This window comes from Apteryx rowi, unplaced genomic scaffold (genome assembly GCF_003343035.1).
Source record: "Apteryx rowi isolate R43461 unplaced genomic scaffold, aptRow1 scaffold_27, whole genome shotgun sequence".
In the NCBI taxonomy this organism is placed as follows: Eukaryota; Metazoa; Chordata; class Aves; order Apterygiformes; family Apterygidae; genus Apteryx; species Apteryx rowi.
In genome coordinates, this window is record NW_020449085.1 from 4,454,904 (window position 1) to 4,472,704 (window position 17,801).

At 41.3% G+C, this 17,801-nt stretch overlaps 1 protein-coding gene across 1 annotated transcript; it reads left to right on the forward strand.

Moving 5' to 3' along the window:
* Nucleotides 1-2,846: 2,846 nt before the first annotated feature.
* CHRNB4 (cholinergic receptor nicotinic beta 4 subunit) lies at nt 2,847-16,531 on the forward strand. Its single transcript, XM_026068284.1, has 6 exons — nt 2,847-3,046; nt 7,806-7,951; nt 9,580-9,624; nt 9,749-9,858; nt 13,331-14,303; nt 16,309-16,531. Exons 1-6 carry the CDS (start codon nt 2,992-2,994, stop codon nt 16,447-16,449), a joined length of 1,470 nt encoding a protein of 489 aa, XP_025924069.1. The 5' UTR covers nt 2,847-2,991; the 3' UTR covers nt 16,450-16,531.
* Nucleotides 16,532-17,801: the final 1,270 nt, after the last annotated feature.

Here is a 17,801-nt window from a genome sequence, read left to right on the forward strand (position 1 = left end):
TTACTGTAAGGATGGCTGAACACTGAAACAGGTTGCCAGGTTGTCCCTGACTTGACATGGTCCTGGGCAAGCCATCCTAGCTGACCCTGCTTGAGCAGGGGAGTTGGACCAGATGATCTCCAGAGGTGCCTTCCAACCCAGCTGTTCTGTGATTCCATTATCCTTTGGCTCTGTGCCGGCTGATCTCTTTGATGAAGCAATCCCAATTGGTTTTGTTAGACCTTGAGTTCTTATTCAGCTCTCAAACATCAAGCTGTGGACTTAGTACAAGTGCAATGACTTCAGGGCCTATGCATCTGTTACTCCCATGACTGCTGCTGAAGCACAGAGGCTATGTTGGCAGATGGAAAATTTGCCTTTGAGGAGAAAAAGGTCAGAAAACAGAGAGTACAAACAGAGAAACAGATGTGGGCTTTCTCCCCCCGCAGACTGGTATTTTGCTCAACCGCACCCTTAGTAACTGAAGGGAAAGGCACAGCTCCTTGAGAGCAATTCCCTGTATATCACAAAAGCTGAAACTGCCCAGCAGGCTGAACGGTGTAGGAAGGTCTCTGACCATAGAGGCCTCTGACAAAGCACAAGCCAAGCACCCCATGGTGAGGAGCAAGAGGTGGAGGGCTCGACAAAAACACTTGGTTTGGGACACACCTACCAGGGGTTTTGACTATTACAGGAAGGTAGGTTTTTTCAGGGAAATGTCTCCATTCTGTCTCTACATGGTGTTAATTAAAAGCTGGGGAAAAAGCAGGGAAATACAGTGGTATATTTTCATTGCAGTTAGTTCATTCACATTCACTAGGATTCTATTGGCTCTTTTCATCCGAGCAGATGTCCACACAGTGACTGTTCTTCTGTTTGACTTGCTGAAACCATTCTCCTGCTCTGTACTTCCCATGTCGTTTTGAGGTAAGAATTCTAACTTCTATGTTTATCACTTAGAGCTAATGGATAGTGAATAAGAGGAAAAAAAGAAAGTGATGAAATCACAAAAAAGATTTAAAATAATGTGCAAAACCTAGCACAGGAGATCCCTGATATGAGATGGATCAATCATTAGGATAAGCAACAACAACATCACATTTGTGTTGGTGCAGTTAAAGACCAAGGCAACAGGATTTGTGTGCTGTGAAATTTTTCCGAGTATACAGATACCATCAAACACCAATTCTTACATAGTCCACCAAACTTTTTATCATCAGAGATGTTTACATAACACTTAAGATGCGATAAAAAGGAATTAAAAACTCATCTATAAACAAAGTATATAAAAGTTCAGTAGTTAGAAGAGATCAAAAGGCCTACACTTTTGAAATAGTTAAAAACACTATAAAACCTGAGAGAGTATAACCGAGAGTGTTAGATTAACAGAAATTGCTTGAGATTGCAGGCAAGTAGCAGAAAGGTGAGAATGTACAAGAAATGCTTCTCATGATAGATGCCTGTGAGCTTTTTAAAATACCAACTGAGAAGCCTCAGTGAAGGATATGGTATAATTGACATATCTTGAGTTTTCAGAATAAGGGAAAGCAACAGCACAAGCCACTTCAAAGCTGACTCATAGCAGTTTGTTTTATCCAAGGATAAGTCCATGCAGTCAGTGCTCTTCCATTTGTCTCACTGAATCCATTCTCCTCCCCTACACAAATGAGCCCAAAACACTCAAGAGACTGTTTAAAGGAGTAAGGGGAGATTATAACTATCTAGAACTGGAGTAGAGTTTCTTTTCTTGGTGGGCTGTCTCTAATGGCAGCTCCTTTAAAGCCAGTAAAGCTACAACAAACAGGGCTACTTAGTGGAAAAAGACGGCTGGTAAAATGTTTAGGCAGAAGGTAATGAATTGCTCAACATTACACTGACAGCTTGCCTAAAAACAACAGCAGATGACCTTCTCCAAATAATCCAAGTCAGAAAGTAACTGTGCTAGATGCAGAAGTAAAGACAAAGGGTCTGGTAGACACATAAATTACTCTGGTAAATCAGGAATATTTCCATCCCAGCCAATGGAGTTAGACTGCTGGGAGATGGGACGAGGGCAGAACTGCATCCTGCAGCCAACTAAAGCAAAGAGGAATCTCAGTACGKAGATAGAACAATATTTAGAAGATTAGCATCTGCTTTCTATCCAAGAATTTCAGTCTGTCTTACAGTGCTTGCAAAGGGCACATAAGCTCTTCTCCCCTTCTTCTTCACAGATCTCCCCATGGCACATCCCAATGCAGGATATGCTATATTCTGCTGAACCCTTCAGCTGTAAATGATGACTTCCACAGAATTTCTCTAATGCTCCTCTGGAGTGTCTTTATGACTATTGTTGCTATTTCTCACCAGGCTGCTTTAGCTTTCTTTTAAAATCTCTGTCAAATGCTAATGAGAACAAACTCCCCATTCTTCTCCTCCTGCTCCCAAAAGGCTTTTGGAGTTCTAGTTTTAACAGACCACATGTAGCATGGGACTTAGAGAGGAAAAGGGTTGGAAGCAGGTAATCAACTTTTTCTCTTGACATTGAAAATGACCCTTTGCTAGGGCTATAATTCATTGACATGACATTCATAACAGAGCTTATGGCACAAACTTATCTCCAGCTCTTTCCGCACACCTATCCCCACCCACTGCACTTACTAACCAGAAAGCCTTCTAAATGTTATCTAGAAGCAAGAATTAAGCAGTTGTGTTTTGCAAATCATGTTCCTTAGCTTGCTCTTTCATTTCCTCTTATTCAACATTATCACATTATGCTCCCTCTTCTTATGTGCTTTTCCTCTCCACAAAGCTCTTTAAACAGCTGCAAAGGGGGAGGGACCACTATGCTCATGAAAACTCCACTTTGCTGAATGCTTCTGCCAGGTCCTACTGTCTGTCTCTTTCCAGGGATTTAATACCTCCAAGGTTCAGGTTTGCTTTTACATCTCTTCCTTGTGCAACCCTGACAGCAGAGCCTATTGCCAGCTGTCTTTAGTGAAGAACAGTAATCCACTTCTTCTTGTTACTGCCATGAGGAATACCTACACCCTCTTTCTCTTTGTAGTGGTCTCCTTTTATTTTAACGGTAAGTGATCTTTTCTTTCAGATACAGTTTGCAGAACAGTGATAGCTTTCGGGGCTAGGAGATAGGAGTGTGATATAAGCTCTCAGAACATTTGTAACTGTCATCACAGTAGGTTGCAGACTTTAAGATGCATGAAATTGATTGTTTTGTTGTTTCTGGCTTGTTTGGTATCAGCAATTCCACTGTGATGGATAGGGACAGACAGTAAGTTGGACATAAAATGACGAACAGTAGGAGATGACAGGGACGATCACTAAAGAATGCTCCTTTAGATGCTCCCAGGTTCATCTGTGATGGGAAAAGCAAGGATTGTGTTGAGAGTGAAAAAAATAAAAATGAACAGTGTGGCATGAACCATAAATGAGATGGCTCTCACCCCTCTACAGTTATTGACTCAAGTTTTAGGAACTGTGTATTTTGCAAAGTTCATACTTCCTAATTGTCTAATTAGTAGTATGTAAACAACATTTAGATTAAGTTGTAATATGTAAATATATGCTAAAAAAAATTTCAAACATACATTCCGAACTTTTTCTTTAGCTCACCAGGATTTCTTATATACATTTTAGCCAACATGCACAGCCTGACAGCAGCATTAAACAGTGCATTTACCACGGGAGTCTCTTCCCAGGGAGAGACTCCACTGAAGTGTACAGAGTGAAACTGGCAGAAAGTGAACTGAGGCAGAATCACATCTTCCTCATATTTATTTATTCATCCCACAGTTGTTTTGCTTCTTCAATTACTGAAAAGCAACTTTGCAAAACAGCTGCTTTATAACAACTGAAGAGCGAGGGCCTACTTTAGATTTTCAGATTACATATTTTTAAACCCATTGGTATTTCCTTTTTATTTACATTAATTGTAGTGTGGAAATTAAAACAATCTTTAAAATATAGTAAATTTGGTACTACATCCATTAGAACAACAAGCATTCCACAGCAGCGCGCATTGTTCTAGGAGGTTATATAAATCATTTTACTCAAGAGTATGCTGAGACTTAACTTCGCTAAGTAATTTCAGAGAAGATAACAGAATCGTCTTAGTGCTGCACCCTATTTGCTTTATCCTGATTACACAYGGGAACTTGGTATGGCACCATTGTCCACATAAGCCATTTGAGGGGGAGGAAAGAACAAAAATGACAACACATGGCATAACGTATTATTTCTAAATGTGACTCAACATTTATTAAAATAAATGAAGTCAGGGAAATGGGGGAAATATGCCTCATGTTAAGTTTTGCAATTTAGACAGTGCACCTGCCTGTATTTGTCAATATTTCTCCTTATTCTGTTCTGTGGAAATCACTCCAACATATTTGTCATCACACTCTGAAAATAACCAACATAACACAGGGTGAGTAGTTATGTCATTTTATATTTTAAATTATATCATGTAAAAGGGAAATTTTGCAAAGGTGACTGAATCAAGTCTGTGTTTTTGCTTCCTCTAGCATGAAACAGGAAGAATCCTGAAGTTTTTTGGGTTTTTTTTAATGGTTATGCCCCAGCAGAGAAAACAAACTTACTGCAGAAACGTGTACTGCAAGTTATGCGGCAATTTGCTCTCCTTGTTATGGAGCAGATGTGTAGCGTGTTCAGTGAAGCTAAGACAATTTACCTAGCTCAGGATCCACCCCAGTGTGTTTTTCCTATTACTGTTTCCAGTATACAAAAATACCCCACCCCCAATTTAGAACTGCTTCATCATTCTTGATAAAATCATTTGTCTAAAAGCACTTGTCTACCCTCTGGAACATTTCTGGCGAATACTGCTATTTGGAAAAAAAACAATTTTGCCAGGGAAAGAAGTGTGCTTCCATTTCTTCCAACTCCCAGGGGAAAAAGAGGTGTTTTCAAACACACTGACACTAACATTTTGAAACGCATATAAAGACGAACTTGAATGCCTGGTAATTTTGTTTTCATTAGGTGCCATCTGGTTAATATGTAGATTGGTAATGGAAGGTAGATTATAAACATGCTTCAAGAAGCACTCATTTTTACACGTTATTTACGGACAGCTCGGGCCCGGCAGCCTTTCGGGCAGTGCACTGCTGACATCTAGCGGTGTTGGAAACAGGCACCCGAGGGAGATGAGAGGAGCCTTAGATCTTGATTTCAGATGATTAAAAGTTATTTAAAGTTTGGGCTAGGGTGGCAACCTTACAAAGAATAATTCATTCCAGGAACCCCTTACCTAATAACAGCAAAATATTTCTTAAAGGAATTCATTATTTGCCAAATCATTTTATAATTAAGTCCTGGCCGGTCATTCATCTGCATAAAGTTTATTGACAGAGGTCAGTACTGTGAAATCTGAGCTGCTCGTCAGACACGCAAACCCCACAGTCTGTTCTGATTTACAGACCAGACGACCGTGACCATTAAAACCAGGCTTCAGAGAATGAATAATGATTATTACAAATTCAGAATTAGCTTTCYGCAAATATTCTGCAGTTTTCGCTCCTTACTGGCTGTTTGGGCAAATGCTCCATATGCTAGAGTATTTACAGAAAGAGATGGGAACACATTGAAAGTGTATTTATTTAACAATTCAAACGAGAATTCACTCTGTTAGCAGCATTCAAACACCACTGTGTGAAACAAGTCAAAAGACAATTTATTTATATTTGGCTCTGAATTACAGCAGTCTGCTTCTGTCACTTACATATGCAACAGAGGGAATGTTTGTTCAAAAGAAATCAATAAAATAACTTTAACAGAGATTCTGTCCTTAGCCACCACATGGCTTTTCACCCTTCCTTATAAACACAGAACAATTCATTCCTAGTGTGCAGCCCCATTTTCTTCACAGCATCAAATTTATCTTAATTGCAATACCCAAGACAAAACAAAGCCTGGAGCTTAGCAAGGATCAGCACAGCTCTAGCTTGATAAGCCTTTGATTAGGCAGGCTTAGGTTGAGAATGAATGTAGTATTAAAATACCACATGGTACTAAGCCTTTTACAACGACTGGCAGGGAGGTACAAGGCAAGTGTGAATCAAACCCAACCCAACCCAACAAATGCAGATGTATTTGTCCAAACTTGCTTTTCCAAAAGGCTTGGGATGTACTTGAGAAGTTGGTTCTGAGATACAATGTTACAGTTGCGTGTGSCAAGACTTGTGCTACCCAGGCCATATTGCACACTGGTCTTAAAAGAATTAAAGCAAGTCTGGTGCTTATCGCAACCTTTCCCAGAACTTGAGTAAAATCTGTTCTTAGATATGAAAGTCTCTTAGCTCATTTTTCCTTTAGGCCTCTCCTCTTCCTTATTGCCTCAGAAACAAGAAGTTCTTATAATATTTTTTTAATATGAGTGGAATTCGGAAGTACCAGGTCTCAAGAGAGACTTGTTCCCCCTAGCAACTCACTGCCCAGTTCACGTGGAAACTAGACACCCTCCAGAGAAGCGCACAGACTTTGGCTGCCTACRTGATCCCGGTCTGCTGCTGTCTGCCCTTCTCTGTATCTCACGCTGCAACGTAAGAAACACACCAAGTTCATGTATCACAAATCTAAAATACGTGCAGGGCCAGTGGTTTTTATTGTGTGCAACTGCTTTAGGGTGTAATGAAGCACGTGCGCTGTAGGGACCCTCTCCTCTTCTCTGCAGTTTCTAGGGTAGAGTTAGGTGCTCTTTTATATGGGATGGACATATTTGAAGAATGTTTTTTCTAACAACTGGACCAGAATCTGTTGTCACTGACACCTGTGTCCATCACTGTCAGCGGTATCACACAACACAGAATTACTCTGTACACAGCAGGATCTGTCTCTTGCAAAGGGTCAATATTGTTCGCAGGATGTTACCAGGACTTTAGCCATCGCTGTTATTGAGCATTGGTAGACAAATTCTGTTTCTCTCCTTGAAATTATTAAGACAGCTGAGAAGAATTTACCTTTTTATATTCTGTAACATGATCAATACCAGTTTGAAAATTCCAGTAAAATGGCTTTGAAAAGCACAAGCAAGAGCATGAGGACAGATGCAGTTACCTCTGGAGTTGTGCCATAAGCTACTCTGCTCCATGGAGAACGCTCAGGGTTGTTTGACGATCTGAGACCCTGCAGATACTATATTCTGCAGTCACTGAAATCCAGCTCTGGCCATCTAAGATTCATAATATTTGTGCTAGTCCATAACTCAAGTTTTGCTTCCACATATCAGAAGGCTGCCTTTTACATTAGTGCCCCAGGTTTTCAAATAACATGATTGTGAAACAGAAATATCACCGGCTACCAAAGAGCTCTCAATCATTATAAAACCCTGCAGCTCCTACCCTGGCTTTTCGCTACACAGATCAGAGTCTTCCAATTTTGTACATGTGCCTGCAACTCCTCCTTTGTCCCCTATGACAACGAAGAGGGAAATCGCAGCCAGCCTCCCTTGCCTTTGGATCTTTGAAATTTTCTCCTGTTATTAAAAGGGTGGTTTGCTTCCCGTTTCTATTTCTGAACATACTGCAAGAAGTGTCTATCAATTTGAGTTTCACATTTTACTGTRGGAAAAAAACCCAAAGGGCTCTGTTTTATCTGCCTTGATTTATGCTCTGTGAGAGACAGTCAACTTCAGCAGAACAGGTATCGGTGCCAAGGGGCTTACCTTTCTGTTCACACAAACCTACAGACTTTAGAAAACCAAAAGCCCTAATTATTTCATGAAGATGATCCGATGCACAGGAATCCTGTGCTCCCTCATCATGTCACTTGGTCTCTCTTCTGCAGTTCTGTTATGTGATGTTTTACAGGAAGCACCGCAGCAGATGCTGAAGAAAAGCTAATGAACCACCTACTGAGTCCTGACAGGTACAATAAGTTAATTCGTCCAGCTGTCAACTCGTCCCAGTTGGTATCTATAGAACTGCAGGTTTCCCTGGCACAGCTCATCAGTGTGGTAAGCTCAAATTAGGCTGTTCCTTCTAATTCATTACCATCTGCACAGAAGTCTAAGCACAAGTCACACTGGTATTACTATGTCCCTATTATTTTCTAGCTTACATAACAACATTTAGTAGGCAGGGCCCATATATGTGATTTTTTGGTTTTACTTTAAATCAGATGAGGCTACAACAGGGAGATGTATTTATGCCTAAGCAATTAAGGGTAGTGGCAGATCTTCATCCAATAAAATTCCACTGATAACAAACCAAACTCATTCTACAGATTCCCGTACAACTACAGTAAGTTACACCCGATCAGCATCCATCCTGGACTGTGCATGCGATGCTAAACTACCTTCCGCTCTTTGCATTGAGGAAATGTGGTTGAGCGGTCTGCAAACAAGCTAAGAAGTCCTGCTCAAATTCTGCGGGCACGTCAACAAAGCACAGTGAAAAGCCGTAAAGGAAAGAAAAGCTAGTTCTGGCTGGAACAGCTCAACATGGTTAAATCAATCCCCATGAGAGCAGCTCCTCATACTCAATAACACTGACTTCAGTGGGTCCAAAGAACATTTTCACTCATGAAGTTAACATGTGTTAAACAGTTCTTCCAAGGCAAAAATCTGCACCTTGATGCCAAGAGAGATTTTAGCATTAATTGCAGTGGGAACAAGATCCACGACATAAGCAGGAATAATTTTCTGAATCTGGGCTTTTAACTCTACTGCTCTCCCTGGATGAAAAGGATATGGAGGGCAGGCTCCCTGAGAGCATTTTTCTATGGGCCAGTGACTAAAGTGCTGCAAAGTTTAAGAGCACTATATAATTTTTATTCTGAAACTCAAGAGGAAAAGTGAAAGACACTACCGGAAGCTAAGGGAAGCTGTACGAACAGACGTGCTTTTGTACACAAGCGCAGGCTGAGGCAGAAAGCAGGTACTGCCCCGTACGCCGGACGACTCTAGGCCAAGTGCTCCCCCCCTCCTGAAGAAGTGAACCTGGAGAGAGACCTCCTCACCCCGTGCACTGCAGGCACTGACACGGGTCCTCCCAGACTGCCAATTCAAGGCAGAAAAAATAGGATGTCTTGTCCCTGCAGGCCCCAAGGATCAACAGCCTCATCGGAGTAGCCACATGGGCAGGGATCAAGAATGGCACAGCTCAGTCCCTATCCCGCTGTATCCTCACGCTTCAGAGAAAAAGCAGCATATAGACATCTTACAGACACTATCAAGCATCTTCAGCATCAGAGAATTAACTTGCTTTCCTGCAGAAATCCTCCTGACTCTTTGACCTCCTATCTCAGCCCTTAGTAAAGCCCCAGCCATACAAAGCCAACCCACAAAAAAAATCAGCTCAGGGTGGGAAAATTGGTTCCCAAGTAGCCACAATCACTCCAGTCATGGCCATCCTTGTTAATGGCCACTTGGAAATAGGTACTCGCAGGGTACTTTTTATTATCAGTATGTGCACAAAACTGGGCATCTTACCAGCAAACAGAGAAACGGCTGTCTTGTAATAGACTAAACAAAATCATTTTGTGCAGCTGGAAATATCCTTGAAAGCCAACTGCATAAATTTACTATTGCAATAAAAGAAAACATTTTAGAGAACAATTTTTCTCTTTCTTTTTCTCCTGCAGAATGAACGGGAGCAGATCATGACTACAAATGTTTGGCTGAACCAGGTAACCAAGCCCACAAAGGCATGCTCTTGCAAACCGCAAACACCACTGCTTTCACTCTGCTACAGTGATTTTTTTTTGTGCTGGTCAGGATATTTCCATCACTACTGTACAATTTTTCTCTTAGGAGTGGATTGATTACCGTTTGGCTTGGAAGCCCTCTGACTATGAAGGGATAAATAAGCTGAGAATACCTGCAAAACACATCTGGCTGCCAGACATTGTACTTTACAATAAGTAAGTAAAACTTCTGTAGTTCATACAGACAGTGAACAAAAACTGTAACCATGTAACAAGAAACAAGCAGTCCTGCGTCAGAACCAATCAGGTAGGTCTGAGAAACTTCTGAAACTGAATTTTGAAACTTTTTGCCACTATCAGATATATCTGACTGAGAGGTACTGGCCTCAAAGATAATTTCTCTAAAATCAGGGCTCTAGTTAGAGAGAGTCTGGCAGAGTCGGAGCATGTCTGCAGTGAGCTGTTAGACAGCAGAGGATCTGCGCGAAGGCTTGCTGCTGAGACAGAAGTCTGCAGGGAGCTAGGCTATACGGAGAGCATGAACTGCAAGTACAAGCACAGCCGCACACTGGCCATGCTTGCAAGAAGAGAAGACATCAGGAATCCAAACGGAAATTTAGTCTAGAGCAATAGGAATATACTTGAATTCTCGTAACAGCAGAAAACACCACATTCCTGATATCTGTCCCATCCTTTTAAAAATCTGGGGTGAGTCTCAAATATTTCGTTTGAGTTGAAATGTGGAAAAATTTCAGTTTTAGGCAGGAAAGAAAAAGGCTGTTAAGTCTACTAGAAAATCTTCCCCAGAGATCACTGAGTAGCTCTATAAAATACACTGAGGTACTAAACAATTCGCCCCAGATTGCAGGTTCCAAAATTTTGGACCAAACCTGGAAGCAGCTATGATGGTTAAGATCACACTGCAGCGCGCAGGCAGCCTGGGACTGGAAGCCCAAAACACACAGCCAAAATACTTGGCATTTACTGGCTTCCGTGACGCAGCCAGGCGGATCAGTGTGATCAGCCCCCACAGCAGGGCCCCTCTGGGCTTGCAGCTCCGGCACAGCAAGGCGAGCTGTGCAGCTAAACTGCACTGGTGCCCAGCGGCCACATCGCCAGCTACGGAGCATCCACAGGGTTAAAGAGCAAAAGACAGGGAAAGCCAGGTAGCTCTGGACAGCCAGCCAGGGCCACCTAAAGCACGTATGCTTAGTCCCTGCCCCAGCACTGCCAGTGTAAGAAGGAGGTAAACCAGGCAGGGAGGCAATAGCGGCCAGTGCTACAGCTCAGGGGAGTACGGAGGAGCTGGCGGGGTTACAGGGCAGGAACCTGCAGCTCCACCCAGCAAGGCATGGGACCGTGCCAGCTTTCTTGTCTGCAGAGGCCTGGGAAGCATCAGTGTGGGTGGATAAGAAGCACGTTGGTAGAGAAGCACTGAGGCACCTGTATGGCCCTTACCTTTGTTCAAAAAGGGACTGTAAATAGCCCTAAAGACCAAAGAACATCTTGGGACTTAGTTTGCTTTCTTGTCAGGCACAACCAGATCCTTTGTGAGAGTATGCAAAAACATCCGACCACAGTAAAAGTTAGACGAATCCCATCCTTTATCAGATGTGTTAGGTTCCGAGCTACGCTCTTTTCTCTTATTCCTTGTTCCCCCCTTCCACCACAGACTCCAAAGCATCAACCTGCTACAAAGTTCACAGGTACCAGAACTCCATGAGTTAATATTCATTTTCAAAAACAGATTACATTCTACTTTCATAAAGCATTCAAAATCAATTATAAGAATGCATAATAAATCTGTCAGCATCCGACCTTGGTGCTTTAGAGTACAGAGAGAAAGAAAGGCTCGGAGCTAGACTGTAGCTCAGTGCTTCTTTCAAACAAACAGCTTGGTGCCAGTATTTTTTAGTTTGTTATTAAGTCTTTAGCAAAGCCTTAAAGGAGATGACACCAAATCTTTGGGAAAAGAAAACAATAAACAAAGCTTAAAATATACTGCTTTCATGACATTTTAAAAACCAATGAATTCTTGAACACATGATGGTTTACGAACACGTACAGATGGGAAACCTGGGAAGTTTATATATAACTCAGTTAATCTAGTAGGATTCTAGTATGAATCCTCCTACTAGTAATCAGATTTAAGAAATACTTAAATACTAAAAGCTATTGTATTAGTCACAAAATAATTCAGCCAGTGGATTAGGATGTACTCTCCCTTGTCAAATCTTGTTCTGCTAAATTGTGCCCCTCCCTGGCTTCTTTCTCGCTTACTGCCCAAATGGTACCATTTAATGGATTACAAGAAGGGGAAGGAACAGTTTAAAAAGGCTTCTTGAAAATAGAGAAAGAAGCTTTTAGCCTCACTATATTGGATTTTTACATTAGCACAAAGCTGCAAGTTAAAATTTTAGCTGAAGGACACCCCATGGAAACACCCACCCGGTGAGTTTCTCCCGCTGAAGCGCTGTTTCCCAGGCAGAGTTCAAGCCACACCAAGGCGAACACGCGGTGCGTTCCCACGCACAGCTGCCGACAGCACACGCGGCCGCGGAGGGCACCGAGACAGCCAAGCAGCCCGGCCCTGTGGCACATCCTGCTTCCGAGAATCAACCTTAGCACTGAAAAAGCTCTATTTTTCAAGGTGCCTTATCAACAAATATGCACTTCATTAGACTCATGATTAACTGTTAAGGTGCAAATTTCCCACTGGACTAAAGGGGTGCTACTTAATCAGAGTCAGCTGAACTTTATTTGTTTACACTTACGGTGAGTTTGGTCTGCTATTTCTGCAGATAATGTACTGTCTTCATTTTACRCGCATTTCTTTACGTAAGTATCTGTTCATCAAAAAGAAAGCGTATGGGATGTAACTAGTCCAGACTCACTTTTGCAGTCTAACAAAGTGGCAAGGGACTTACTATTAAAACATTGTTTGTCCAGAAGCACTGGACAAGTATTGACTACAGATTGATAAAGATCTTCTCCCTGAATTAAATGACCCACCCTAGCATAGGAGACTCTCCTGGTGAAAGTTTAGCATTTGGAGGAGATACAAAGCCAAGACTGTTTGTGGGCACTAAGAACCCTGCGGCTTGTCTGTTCTGGCTTTGTAACAAGCAAACGTTAACTGGAGTGATGCAATAAATTATAATTTGTATAATTACATTTCCTCTGCCTCCATTCTCCCTGCATTTCTAACTAACACTGCTCATCCTTATTTCCTCCTGCAAGTCATTTAGGAGTGTTGCTGTATGCCGTTAGCAGTGGCTGTGCTCCAGACCAAAGGTCCCTGCATCTCAGTGCTGGATGATCTCATTTCTACTTAGCCTCCAGAGATGTTACTTACTTTAAGAAGTATTTATATAATACTTTGGGTTCTTTGGATCAAACCAACATGCATGCTTATTATTTAATAATCATTTTATATAATAATGATTTTATGCAAGCACTGGACAAAATGTTAATTCTCTGACTGGGAGAAATGCATACACCATTCTCCCTATCATGTTATAGCTGCCTAAAAAATATATTTCAAAACTGAAATCTTACTAAGGTTTAATTCTAGCAACAGCTGAGGCCCAGAGGACCAAGAATACCAGAGCTTTTCTGTTTTGAACCATGTTTTTCCCCTTAATGTTTGCTGGTCTTTCCTCCTTTTTCTTCTCTCTCATTTCATTAGCGCGGATGGCACATATGAAGTTTCCCTATACACAAATGCGATTGTACAGAATAATGGAAGCATTCGCTGGTTGCCTCCAGCCATTTACAAAAGCGCCTGCAAGATTGAGGTTAAGCATTTTCCATTTGATCAGCAAAACTGCACACTAAAGTTCCGGTCTTGGACATATGATCATACAGAAATTGATATGGTACTTAAAACTTCCATGGCAAGCATGGACGACTTTACACCGAGTGGAGAATGGGATATTGTAGCACTCCCAGGAAGGAGGACTGTAAACCCTCTGGACCCCAATTATGTCGATGTGACATATGACTTCATTATTAAAAGGAAACCTCTTTTTTATACCATCAATCTTATCATTCCCTGTGTGCTAATAACATCCTTAGCCATCCTGGTGTTCTACTTGCCTTCAGACTGTGGCGAAAAGATGACTTTATGCATATCTGTGTTGCTTGCCTTGACAGTGTTCTTGCTGCTGATCTCCAAAATCGTCCCTCCAACATCTCTAGATGTTCCACTGATTGGGAAGTACCTCATGTTTACAATGGTATTAGTGACATTTTCAATAGTTACCAGTGTCTGTGTACTCAATGTCCACCACAGATCCCCAAGTACTCACACTATGCCCCCTTGGGTAAAGCTCGTTTTCCTTGAGAGACTCCCAGCCTATCTGTTCATGAAGCGCCCAGAAAATAATTCTCCACAGCAAAGGCTGTGCAACCGCAAAAAGACAAGATCCGGGAATCTTTGTATGGACCCAGCTGAGCTGTACAAGAACTCCACCTATTTTATGAATACAGCCTCTGCCAAAAAATATGATATGAAAATCACAGAGACCCTTGACAATGTCAGTAGCCATCAAGATTTTAGGTTAAGATCAACCACGAAATTTTCTCCTGAAGTCCAAGAAGCAATTGATGGAGTCAGTTTTATAGCAGAACACATGAGAAGTGATGACAATGACCARAGTGTAAGTAAAAAGGAGAAATCATCCTAGTCTTCCCAAACATCATCCCCTGTCTTTCCCTGTGCTCTGTTTCAGAAAGGAGATTTGAACTCCCTAGCCATCTTAGAGTTTTTAGAGAGATTCTAGATATAATTTGTAAGAGGACATAATTTTTGTCATTAAAAGAACTTAATGAATAACAGTTTGGTAAAGCCAATACTATCCTGAAAAGTAACATGACTGTTTCTACAAAGAGAGACTGTCTGTTGTCCAGCAAGTGGTGAAATACCCTTGAAAAAGACATGTTGCTACATTTAAGTAGTGTTTGGTAGGGAAAGAAATTCATATTCAGTTCCAAGTCAAAGAAAATGTTATTAAGAGTATTTTCCCCATTGTCTTCAACGAGACTGTAACACAACCCATGCTCAGGCCGTGTTACCAAGAAATGGTCTACATGCAGCTCAAGCATTCATTTACCTAATCAGGCGCAGAAGGAGGATTTAGTGAAATGGGTAAGAAGTCCTCTGCAAGCACTCTTCCTGGACTAAGATCCCTGTCTTTAATTGAGAAACAGATGCTGCTTATCATAATCTGCCCTGACAAACAATGGGTAGCATCAAACTGCTAATGCCAGYAGAGCTGAGACTTCTTCCATTTGAACTAAATCGGACTCTCTGTTGGACATGAAAAGTCCTGGATCCAGGACATATTAAAGCAGTGCTGTTGCTGTTCTGTTCACATGCCCTAGTCATGTGCTACTAGCTAGCACACTAAAGCTGATATCAACACCCAGGGAACAATGCTTGGAAAAACTCAGACAGTTCAGAGTTTTGTTTAGACAAGCATCCGTGGTCACGAAAAATCATCCTTACATCTGCATACATCCTCTCTGCGACCCTGCTCAGTCCCAGATCCCAGTCAGATTCCAGGGTCTCTGCTCCTGCTGTGCTCTCCCTCCTTCGGCCAAGCAGATCGAGTAACTCTGAAAGTCTGCTTTCAGATCTGGCAGGACTCCCTTGAGGAGCATGCTACCGAGTCGTTCATGTTTTCTATTAACTGAAATTACTGACAATATAAATAAAGAAGATCAGCTATTAACATTAGACGTGAGCTTGCGCACGTTGAAACTGACTGAACAGAAGCAGATTTGTAGTGGAGAAAAGAAGTTTTCCAAGAGCACAGAAACTCTTGCAAGAATGTGTTGCATATTAAAGAATCTATGAAGCATCCATTTGAGATTAAGAGCAATTTTCAAGGGAATTTTATACATTAAACACGAACTGAATGCTTTTTACACAAGGCCCTCTGATATTAGATATTACTGTTTTCTAGATGCACAATTTTAATCTCTGCTTTTCCTTCATTATCATGGTCTGATAACAACTGTTCATGTACATCTACTATAGTCTCATTTCAGAAGGGCACAATTCTCATTAACAGCAGTGGGAATTACAAGTGTGCAGTGAATAAAAAATATGCAATTGTCTGATATGAGACATGAGATAAATGAGAAGCATTGTAAAGTCATTGAGGTGAATATGTCCCATGTGTAACTAGAATCAGTGAGAGAGGAAAAAACAACCTGAGATGCAAATGAACAGATGAACAGATTAAAATATACCCCTTCATAGTAAYAGGCTTATAGTCACTTCAGTTTGAGAACAAAATCTAAGGCTGGCCTTATGACTTTCACAGACAACATATGCAAGACAAAAAGGGATATTAATAAAAGCAAGAGTATTAATATGTATTAAAACTCTTGATTAAGAAGATTGCTGATAAGAAAAGAACTCTGAAGCTAACTAGTTTAACAGCACTAAATATCGTCCATCTTTGTCCATGGAGATTAATTCACTGCCCAAAATGGTTGTAGGAGAAAAACTCCTCCCTGAACTCTAAAGTCAGTTTGTTCCCTGATCCTTGAGATTTGCTTCCTTTTATTTTCATATAGAAAGACTCAGTGTCAGCAAAACCAAGGGGGGGTGAATATGACAAATTGCTAATATCTTTAATTGGCTTTTTCTTCCAGGTCATTGAAGATTGGAAGTATGTTGCCATGGTAGTGGACAGGCTGTTTCTCTGGATATTCGTCTTTGTTTGTGTCCTGGGGACTGTTGGATTATTTCTGCAGCCACTTTTTCAAAACCACACTGCTACCATGAACCCTTAGTTGTCATTTAAAATTGGCAATGCTTACGTAGATGCCGGGCCTCATTCTGCTGTCCGTTCCCCTCTGATAAATCCAGACAGAGGTCAGTGGAGTTGCTCTTGCATCAGATTTACAGTAGGGGAATGGAAAGTGGAATCTGACCTGCTAGATTATTGTGATAGGAAAAATCCAGAAAACAAGTATTTTTTCCAATGACTTCATTACTTCTGGTGATATGTTGGCCCTTTTTTCAATCATTTGAAGCCCAAATATTACAGAGAAAGGCATTTACTGTACAATATGCCAGCCTGGCTCAGGATTATTATTAAAACGGTATTTTATATACATTGCCTCAGGAAGGACATTTTCTTTCCTCAGAATGCTGCAGTTTCCACATTGCAGTTTCCATATTACAAAGAAGCTATTGCCAAGACATTCATTTCCTTCAAATGCCTCAAAACTACTTATGTCTGGTTTATAAAGAGTGTTACAGGTGGAATCATTACTGTTTAGCTGCTTTGAATGTGATATTTAAGATTGAACTGAAAAACAGAGCCACACTTTTGAAGTGCCACTATCAGGTTTCTCATCTTGCCATCTCTGCTAGCAGATCGATCAACGGAGGCCAAATTAATATGTGATAAACAAACATTTATATACTCTGTTCAGTGATGAAATATAAATAAAATGTGAAAATTCTCCTACATATAGATTTAGTCCTGAAATGTTCCTGCAACTTTTACCGCTCTCAGAAGTGGGGTTCATATATGCTTTCACGAATCTAAGACTAACAGTATAGGAAAGCATCTAGCAGAGAAGACAACTGTAAAAAGCAATAGTTGATAAAATGGGGATAAGACACCTGAGAACAAACAGACCTTCATCTTTTGCTGGGGAGATTTTAATATGGATTAAAGGATAATCCTCAACAAATCAGCAATGCAAGCGCATAGGACTTGTACAGTCTTAAGTTGTTTGGCAGAGGACTGTTCAGAGGCCGAGACTCCTGCTGCGGAACAATCCCACCAGCCTTGTTCCAGGTCGCTTTCCACTTGCAAAAGAGAATTGGGCTTCTGATATTTTTCGGGCTAAAACAACTTTAGCTCTTTGTTGGGGTGTTGTCAGGACACAGCAATTCTACCACCATTAAGAGGCACAATTAATGACTACTGAACAAACTGGTAAGATCCACCACTGCCTGTGAAGGGGGGAAGCTCAGGGTTCCATGGGAGGATTAGTGGACATCCATACTCACGTTCTCCAACAAGCCACAGCTGAAGACACCTCTGGCTTTACCTGCCCACATCAGAACTGAGCTGTGGCCCTACCTGGATCATGTTCCCAGGCAGCAGCAGATACCACATAGATTTAGA